The sequence below is a fragment of the Limulus polyphemus genome, unplaced genomic scaffold (genome assembly GCF_000517525.1).
Source record: "Limulus polyphemus unplaced genomic scaffold, Limulus_polyphemus-2.1.2 Scaffold2183, whole genome shotgun sequence".
Lineage (NCBI taxonomy): Eukaryota > Metazoa > Arthropoda > Merostomata > Xiphosura > Limulidae > Limulus > Limulus polyphemus.
This window is the reverse complement of record NW_013667793.1, coordinates 151,310-162,137: the sequence shown is the minus strand read 5'-3', so window position 1 is coordinate 162,137 and position 10,828 is coordinate 151,310. Positions and strand designations below refer to the sequence as shown.

The following is a 10,828-nucleotide window of genomic DNA, read 5'->3' as shown; positions in this document are numbered from 1 at the left end:
AACGTCTGCTGATTTGATGAATTTATGCTATGATAAGAGATCTACTGAAATCAGCTTTGTAACAGGAGACAAGGTGTGGTTGTATAATCACAGGAAGACCAAAGAGAAGTCTCCTAAGTTGTCATCTCCATGGGAAGGCCCATATGACATAGTGGATCGTCTCTCAGACGTGACTTTCCGGATAAAATGTGGTTGGCGAGATAAGCCAAAGGTGGCGCATGCCAACAGGCTTTGGCGTTATCACGGTCCAGTACATTTCCGTTGGAACGAAGTGAACAATGGAACAAATGACTCCGCTGAAGACGTGTCACCTGAAAAAGCCACTATCGAAGAAGAAACTCTACCCGGTTTTGAGAAGGAGAACAGTGAAGCCCTTGATGAAGTTACTACCACTGATGTGACTGTTACCGATAATAGGAGAATTAACGATGGAGCAGATGAACCCCACGTGAAGAAGAAGCCAACGAGATGGAGACCAGTACGGAAGAAGATATCTCTTGTAAAATTAAGAGACTTTGTTGAATTTTAATTTTGTGTTTGTAAATTCTGTACATTTAATTAAGTTATTGTTAATTATCTATTGGTTTAATGTAAGTGGCTATTGTTCGGGACGAACAATACTAAGGAAGGGGCAGTGTTACGACAGCGGTAGTCACGTGACGCTGGTAATACGTCATGATATTCTAGAAGGATCGGGGAACATCACGAATAATCCAGTATGTGCAAGGCGCCCTCTATTCCTGTATATAAGTGTGCCGGATAACGTGAGACAAATTATTCGGAATTAGAATTGCAGACAAGCAGAGACAGAGACGGACAATTGAGTCAAGCGCGATAGTGAAATGCGTGAATCGTTGTAAATTCTAGCGTGTGTTTAAGTGTATTGCAAAGTTGTATTGAGAGGAAATAAACTAGTTTTATTTAAAAAAGGACTTGTATCGCTGAAATTTCTCGGAAATAAGTTCAACGGAAAATTAACAAACGAACACAGACGTAACAGTATGTATATTAAGACAAGAAGCCGGTTGCTCAAAGCTTGTGATTTGGAATAAATATATTTCATATATAAATGTCTTATATTAAAAAATGATACTTATTTACATGTACAAGGCTCGTTCAGGAGTCGATAACAAACAGAAAACCAAGTCAAATTGTTCCGATACTAAAGTCAGTTGTGTTTTAACATAAAACCCATAGCTACGTTAAAATACTCGTCTAACAGCGCAAACTCAAAGGGCCGAATCAAACGGAAGACCACAGCAATTTTAAAATATTCATGCTGAAAACAAATACAACTTTTAGGTTGGAGAAACAAACTCACAGAACTAATGTGGATTACACCACACAAGCAAGGCCTAATGTAAGATACATTTGTTTTACAATTTGTGTTGGGTCACCTGAGAAAAAAAGAAAGAAATCATATAATTATTTGTAATCATTCATCACCGTTCACTATCAGGTTTTTATATTATATTTTATTATGTTTTATCAGCCTAAAAGACGATAACAACATTACAAAACACAAAATATATTTGACTAACCTTTAAAAAATCGATATTTCCAATGGTGTGGACGTTGACCTTCACAGTGTCATCCGAACATTCCATTTTAACTCTCTTATGAATCCATCGAAATAACGGCAACACAGCTAACTTCAAGATCGGTTTACTAAAACAGTATGATCCTCCTCTAAACAACCAGAGAGGTTTGATTCCTCTGGAGGAAAGAATAACTTGTCAAATGATTTAACTGGTATTATCTTGTGAGTTAAAAGGCGGTTTTTGTATGTGAATACGGTATGTGTACGAGTGAAAATAATTCTGCCCTTTCGCGTATTCATTTTTTAACCATTGTGAATGTGGAATTGTAGTGCACTTGGACTCTTTTACATATATATGTATATATCGCTATAATTTAATTTTACTTAATTAACACTAAACCCTACGCAGGTAATTGAATGCTCGTTAAAGTCGCGTGACGTTGTAGTGGATACGTTTGTTTGTTTGTAATTAAGCACAAAGCTACAAAATGGGCTCTCTGTGCTCTGCCCACCACGGGTATCGAAACCCGGATTCTAGTGTTGTAACTCCGCAGACATACCGCTGTGTCACTGGGGGACTAGTGGATACGTAGACATTATATATTGATTTCCAGGTGGATCAAGGGAGTTATGTTTTATTGTTTGTTTGTAATTAAGCACAAAGCTACAAAATTGGCTATGTGTGCTCTGCCCACCACGGGTATCGAAACCCGGATTCTAGTGTCGTAAGTCCGCAGACATACAGCTGTGCCACTGGTGGGCCGTTATGTTTTAGTTTCATGATTGGTTGATAAGGAAAACTTAAAGATCCTATCCCTAAAAAGTTAAGGGATAACTAATAATGCTAGAAGTAAAATATTATAAAATGTAAATGTAAAACAAGTTAAAAGCTAAACAAAAGTCAGGTAAGAAATTAAATAGAATTTAAAAGGTCATTGCCAAAATATAAAAACACAATGAAGGTGAGCAGTATCACCATAGCTAATGACACTGTCCAAGGTCATAGGTAAACTCCGAGAAAAAACATGTCTAAAATGGTGTCGTCGTTCGCTGTCGTAATGACGGCACGAAAGTAAAACACAAAAGCCACGCATAGGCGAATCAGTCCTACAAAAAAACGATGAGTTAAAAAACTATGGCCAGTACGTAGTCTAGAGAATTTCCTCCCTCCGATCCTCGTGGCTAAAGAACAACAAAAGGTTTGATTTGGAAAAGCTTGTTATGAATTTCTTCACCCCAAGTTGACCGCCAACTGACACGAAGCCGTGGAACTGTTAAATCATAGTATGGGAATAGCAGTTACAGTGCAAGGTATACATTTTTAGTCTGTGTGCATACATCATAAACATTAACCAAAATCAAATTAAATAACACTTAATTTTAATTCTAATTCAGTACACATGTTAATTATCTCGGCAACCAAAGGTGGACGGAGGTTATGTTTTCACCCCTGTGTGTGTGTGTATGTGTTTGTCAGCAAGATTTTTTGAAAACTGCTGAGGGGATTTGGACGAAAGTTGGTATACACACTTGAGTACGACCTAACTGAGAAGTGGTTAGTTTTTTAGGGTCAAACGAATACACGAAAATTAAAAAAAAATCCCTATCTGTTAACATGGGGAACGATTTTTCACACTACATCTGCTCTATAACTCAGTCAAAAATGATCGAATTTTGATGAAACTTGATGGACATACGTAGAATATTATTAATCATTGTCCTGCCAAAAATGGTCAGTATAGATTGATAACGACGGACATACGGACACATTTTCGTATTTTTCAGAGCCGAACATGATCAACGCTGCGTGGTGGAGGTATGCGCTCTACTGAGTGCTCCTCTAGTTACACTATATTTTCAAGTGCTCTGCCTATTGATATGTCTATATACATATGCAAGAAAAAGGCAGATATCGGGAACAGCATTCCTTCAATGAACTGTTTCCCTAGCTTCATTTAGCCCAGGTAATATAATGACGAACATCACAAAATTATGAGAGTCTTCTTAATCATTGTGATTTTCACTAAATTAGATATACCCGTTTTCAGATTTTTTATTGTATTTGTAAAAAACAAAATACCCAGCAACAGTAGGTCAAAATTACATTTTTGTTTTGAGAAAAACGTTTTTATGCGTGTACTCAGCTTGTTATTTATTGGTAAATAATACATTAGTGCTGTCTCTAAAAGTAAAAGCTTGTAACCATTGATTAATAGCCTACTGGAAAGACGCTAAGTTACAAAGCTCACTTACAACAATATGACATAATAGCCACACTAACAGCTTGTAATCATCCATGGTAACTTTTTCGTGACACCAATATTAAATGGTAAAGTATGGAAAGATCCACACGTTTACCAAATTTTATACTTCTGCCATAAAAGCTACATTCCTTTACAGCTTCTGGGCCTGACATGGTCTGGTAATTAGGACATTTTAATCGTAGAATTGAAACCCGTTCCCAAATATGCTCGCACTTTCAGCCGAGGCACTATAATAAGACGGTCAATCCCATTATTCATTGTTAAATAATAGACCAAGAGTTGGCGGTAGGTGGTGAAGACAAGCAAGCAAACAAACATTACAGCTTCCATCCGAATCGATTCCAAAACTGGTGCTGAACATTTACATTGGGTTGAATTGTTAAAACAGTGTTTTTGCTTCTAGTATTCTTAATCTGTTGAGGCATTAAAATGATGGGGACCTAAGGTTTCCATTTATAAGATGTAGTAGTAAATTCTTCGTTCCACTTTTAAAATGATCTTGTTTTCTTCGCACAGTGCCTTGCAAAAGTATTCACTCCTACCAATAATGTTACATGTTGATGGAATACTAATAATGAAAACAATCTTTTTAATGAACTTGTTTTTATTCAAAACTCTAATGATCAAACACTGTTTTGTGTGAAGGAAGTTGAATATCAGGAAAACTTGCAAAGAAAATATATAAATTGAAATTTGCTGATTGCATGAGTATACAGCTCTCTAAGTCAGCATTTACTGCTGTGAGTCTTTTTGAATAGGTCTCGACCAGCTTTGCACAATGGAATGGTGTAATTTTTGGTCATTCTTTCTAGCAAAAACTGCTCCAGTTCTGACAAGTTTGTTGGAGATTGTTGATGGACTACAATCTTCTAGTCTCGTCATACATTTTCTATTAGATTTAAGTCAGGACTTTGAACTTGACCACTCCAGGACATTCACTTTCTTCTTTTGAAACACCACTCCAGTGTGACTTTGGCCTTGTGCTTCAGGTCACTGTCATGCTGAAATGTGAATTTTTGAACCAGTTTTAGATTCTTGGCTGATTCAAGCAGGTTTTCTTCTAGGATTTGCCTGTGCTTTGTACCATCCATCTTCCCCTCAATACTGACAAGCTTCTTAGTCCCTGCTGATGAGAAGAATCTCCATAACATGATGCTGCCACCACCATGCTTGACATTTGGGATAGTGTTAACTGAGTGATGTGCTGTGTTGGGCTTGCGCCAGAAGTAATGCTTTGAATTTATCTCATTTGACCACAAAATCTTCTGCCGCATACCTTCAGTATCATATTACATGCTTTCTTGCAATCTCCATACGAGATTTAAGATGATTCTTTTACAGTAATGGATTCTTTCTTGCCACTCGATCATGTAGACCAGCTTTGTGTAGGGACCGGGATATTGTCAATATATGAACGCTGACTTCTATCTCAGACATGGAATTTTGCAAATCTTTCAAAGTCACTGTTGGCTTCACAGTGACATCCCTAACCAGTTTCCTGCTTGCCTGGCTGTTTAATTTTGAAGAGCAGCTTGATCTGGATAGTGACAGGGTGGTATGAAGCACATTCCACTTCTTAATGATAGATTTCACCATACTCAAAGGGATAATCAGTGACTTTGAAATTTTATTGTAACCTTCTTGTTTGGAAAGCTCCTTGGTCTTCATGGTTGGTTTGTTGTATCACTGTGTGAATTGTGGCTTGAACAGATGTCTTGATGTTAGACAGAGGTTTACTTTAAAGTTTTATGTATAGAACATCAAGTGAATGGTAAGTTAAACAGTAAGTTGTTCATTTATTATACTTAGTTGTAGCTAAATGAAATCATACATAGAGGGGTAAATAAGCGTCCTTCTCAGAATAATAAAGTATACAAAGTAAATTATTGGTTATAATAACTGCCTCATTCAAATAATGGATAATAAAAACTGATACATATTATAATAGTTGTCTTGATGAAAATACTAAGAACATGCCTAGCAATGATAACATATTTGGCCCATAGAAACATTGTAAAAAGTACATAAGTGAAATGACATATTTTTCAAGAACAATAAAGATCATAGTCAAATGGATAGAAAAAATACAAACTAGTGAAAGTGCAAGCTTTTATGTTAAATTATTGCATGATATTTACATAAGTGTCCTTTTCAGGAAAATAATTGTAAAATGTATGCTTAAATATAGAAACTAAAACTATAATCAGTATGTTAAAACAAAAATTGGCTGTATTGTTCAATATCAATATAAAATGCTAGGAATGGTAAAACTTTTCAGCAGTAAGTTAAATGTGTTAATAACACTATCGTCCTAAAGAAACAAAAGTAAAATGAAAATAAGATGAGACATGTTGAAACCTGCATGCTGTCCTACAGAAGTATAAAAACACTTTTGTAAAATGTACGCAATTAAATGTGAGTTGAAATCTCTATGCAATCATATGGGACTATCCGCCTTTGTAAAACATACATAATCCATCTAGTAACACTTATAGAAATCTTAATAACAACATCCACCTATTGTAACAGTATCCCAGAACTTTGGTAACACGGTCCGTATATAGAACCTTAATAACCCCATCCACCTATAGTAACAACATCTGCCTAGTAACACCATCCATCCATACAAAAACTACCTTTAGTAACACAATCCACCTATATAAAAACAGTCCGCTTTGTAAAATGTATTTAAGTTAAAACTATAAAGTAACATGTGTAAAATTAAATATTTTGTCAAGAACAAAAAAAATCAAACTTACATGGATAGCATAAAGCCAAACTGGTGAAACAGTTTCTAATTAAAATAATGGTTTTACTTGTAGCATAATGAAATCTAGATATTGATGATATAATCACGCGTTGAGATATTCTATGATGATATCATTATGACATCATGCCAATGCGCCCTCTGGAACTAGCAACACATTTTCTGAACAACTACCGTTGTCATATCTGCCTATCATGGCGGCCTAGCAACACATCATTTAGAGGTTGACACATGTATTGCGCTTTCTGGTGGCGTGGCTGACAAAAATCGCCCTAACTACTGGCTTATGTGTTAGCCATCCATAATTTTGAACTTACAAATTAAAAGGAAGGCAACTAGTGAACAGCAACCATCTCATACTATTGGGCTACTCTTGTCTTACCAAATATATATATAATGTGTTGATCATCACTTTTATAACGTACAAATGGCAAAAAGCGATTGGTTGATTTACATTGTGTTAACGGAATGCAAAAGCTAGACATGTTGGATGAGGGTCGTAGAAGTGTCACGACACAAACTCCATCAGAAATTTAGGGAGAAAGGTATATTAATATTATCAATGAATAATTGTTAATCAACAAGTTTCCGACATTGTAAAATGTGCAATATGTCACTCTAAGAGGATATCTGGCCAGCTTCAGCAAAACCATGACTGGCCTTACTATGGTCAGCTGAAAGGGCAAGTATTTTTGGTGGGACAGGGATTCGAATCCGCGAACCTCAGATTGCGAGTGGAGCACCCCAACCACCTGGTCATGCTATAAAGCCTACATGTATATTCCTAGATATAAATACTAGCCAACATGCATTGCATGTGCAATATTTTGTGCATGCATGTATAAAACTCATGCGATTACAAAATTCAGTCCATGCATCATTCCAGTATAGTTCAGTAGCCCCTCCAATACAGTGTTTACAGACTCCCCATATAGCTAAAAAGTAAAAATTTAGTAGCTATGTGTATTTTACAAGCACACACATATATATATATATATATAAATACATAAAATGTGATATTATGATCACTATGAATCATAGTGATCATACGTTCAGTACCATTATCAATGATAACATTATAGCAATATCAGGAGCAATAGCCATCGAATCTGCATGAGGCCAATCCAAAAACTATGATTGTTTCCCGAGAAAGCATCATACACCAACTACGTATTTCATTAAACCAAACTGTTTTAAAAAAGGCAGTATTGTTATTATACAGATTTATAAGCTAAATAAACATGATTATTAAAAATTGTTAATTTAAAAAGGGGGAATAGGGATCTTCAAAAAATAAACCCAAATAGGTAGCTTAAAGTGAAAATGTAATCGCAAAAAATATAAACAAAAAAGCTTTAGGTTTGAGACGTAGCGTTGACATTATTTCCTCAAGCTACAAATCCCTATTTTGACTCTTCTCAATATTGCAGCTTTTAGAAATGGAGTCAAAATAGGGTTTTATAGCTTGAAGAAATAATGTCAACATTATGTCTCAAACCTAATTTCTAATAATCATGTCAAATAAGAATTATTTATTTCTTTGTCTGTGTGTTTAAAGTCAGAACGCATATTACATGATACTACTTACCGCCATGGTCTCAACCCAGGAGGACACATCAACACCATCGAACGAAAGAACTGGGGATTATCTGATATTAGAGTTAGGGCAGGAAATATTCCCGCGCTGTGAGCCAGCATTAAATCCACTCTAAAATGAAATTTTAAAAAATTATCTATATGTATAAATCGGACTACACTACAGTTATGTTAGTTTAGCGTTTGAAGAAAAGAGAGCATGTACATCTCCTTATCTTGACTGATATAAAAAAAATTCGCAAACAACTAGGAAAAAATAAACAAAAAATGATCGCACATGAAAGAAAGAAAGCCCACCGATGGGCCAGCGGTAAATTGACGGAATTACAACGCTCAAATTCGGGGTTTTATAAAAGGTTATATGAAATGATTACTCAATAACTTGCAGCATAAAATTCACGAATAAAAATGCATATCAATTTAACATTTAATAATTGTTTGTTTGTTTGTTTTAGTGCAAAGCTTCATAGTGTGCTACCTGCGCTCTATAAAGCGCGGTGAACCAAACTTCGAATTTTAGGATTATACGTTCTGGAACTTACCATTGACCCACCGGGGAAGATTTAATATGCACTCTCCATTAATTAACAAAAACGTCACACGTCTTGGAAACGTATTAAACGTGATGATGACAAAACCTTGTCGAAACGTTGTACATTAGCTGTTATGTTAAACTTATATTAAAGTTTTTCTTCATTACCCATTCAAGCCGTCTCCAGCCATTATTAGTCTCAAAGTGGGTTCCTCGTCATCGAATTTGTATTAGACGTATGTAGAGCTTTTTAATGTGTATTGCACAGAAATATGTGTATCTGTCTGTTTGTCCATTGTCTAACAACTCATAAATCTGTGGGATGGTAGTTTGGAACAAGAAGCATGTTCACAGAGGGTTCAAAACCCACTCCACCTCTATTATTGTTGTTATTAAGCATTTTGTATTTCTGACGTAAATGTATGTTAACTATATTCATAGATGGCGCCACGTCTTTACACCAGCAGATAACCTTATTAAATTTTCTATAATACCACATATACACAGTGTGGGGAAGGCCAAACATACGTTTCATATATCTCAGAGAGTGAACTACCACTCTCTATGGAGGAATGCAATGACAATGAATGACCGCCACTGTTACAATAATACATAAACTCAGCTAAAGTTTCTACTTCAACAGCCACCACAAGACTGATATTAAAAGCCGTTTTTTGAGTTATATCAACTTCCTACTTTGGCCTGTGACCTTTCAACTTCAGTCTGTAAGACTCTTCTGCGGCCAGTAACCGTCTATTAATCAATCACGTGAAACACTGTGGAATGACATTAAGAGCTGGATGTTGAAAGCAGGTAACAGAAAGCACTCGTACTACCACTACTTTGGCCGCTACCTCTTCCTACAAAGTCACCCTGACCATTACGCAGTGTATACCATGTTTTAAGTAGGTTGTATATACATATTGAGTTCTTAAAGATTATACAAAACTTTTGGTGAGGTAATAACGAATAATGTAATAATATGTTATGTTATAAAAAATTGTGTGAAAGTTAGAATTTTTGTGTTATTTATCGTAGCATCCACCCACACAAGTTCATAACCTGGACACAGGATGGGTACCTCAGCTTGTATTACCATGAATCATATGTACCATTATATTGAAGAATAAAACTAACGTGTTAATAATTTCCTAAGCTCAAATAAGCATCATTTCATTGTCTTCTTCCAATATCAATATATGGAATAAATAACAAGATGAAAAAAGCATAAGTTTAGGTATTAAATTGAAAAAAAAGAAAGATCTAGTTGGAAAATACAATTTACCTGGGAACGTTTATGGATACCAAAAATCTTCGTAGAACGTTTGCAACTTCTTCTGGACTATGGCGAAAATAACTTGATGGACGTATGAAACTCCTCCCAAAACCTATAGGAAGAATGTAAAAGCTCGCTAATGTATGCGTAAAAGATGCTAAAATAGAATTATTGTACCTATGGCTTTCTTTCAGATAACGAATACGAAAAGTGTAAGAATATATAATGGAAAAGTATGTAAAAAAATTATCAAATAATTTCGGCATTAACAGTTTGATCAATAAGGTTGTCAAAAATATTTTAATATATTTGTGGGTTTTTCAACTATATAACATTTAATGTCTGAACTAAATTCGAAATGAATAATGTTCTGTTCTATACATTACATGTAAAGCTAAATTTTCTGTAATAATTTCTATTTTCCAGTGAACTTTTCATAAAAACAATATTATTGTATTTCTTCTTTGGCATAAACCAGGAAACACTTATTAAAATAATAGGTCGTCAAGAAATTAATGACACGTTTTGGAACACTTTCATTAACCCCCACCCCCCAAAAAAAACGTATATCACATATAATAATTAAAAGAACCGCCTAAACGTCACGTTAGTGTAGCCTACATAATGTGTAAAGTTTAGTATACTCTAATCCCTTATAGCAGGGATCACCAAACTACTGTCCGCAGGCTGGATCTGGCCCGCCTCTGCATTGTGCCACAAATGAGCTAAAATATAAATATTTATATGGAAATATAATAGATTGTAGATAAATTTACTATCTAGAAAAAAATGAAATAAGTGTAAGTAAAAATGTTCAAATTTGTCCAATCTGATTTTTACATCTGACAGTAAT

General features: G+C 35.1%; 1 protein-coding gene across 1 annotated transcript in view; it reads right to left on the bottom strand.

Annotated features, from left to right (window-relative positions):
* LOC111087461 overlaps positions 1-10,828 on the bottom strand; it is a 29,855-nt gene that overhangs the window by 5,204 nt on the left and 13,823 nt on the right. The window contains exons 2-4 of the mRNA XM_022394151.1: positions 9,985-10,087; positions 8,160-8,279; positions 1,542-1,716 (exon numbers count right to left, since the gene is read on the bottom strand). Of these exons, the coding sequence (XP_022249859.1) occupies positions 1,542-1,716; positions 8,160-8,279; positions 9,985-10,087 (398 nt within the window). The remainder of the gene's footprint in view (positions 1-1,541; positions 1,717-8,159; positions 8,280-9,984; positions 10,088-10,828) is intronic.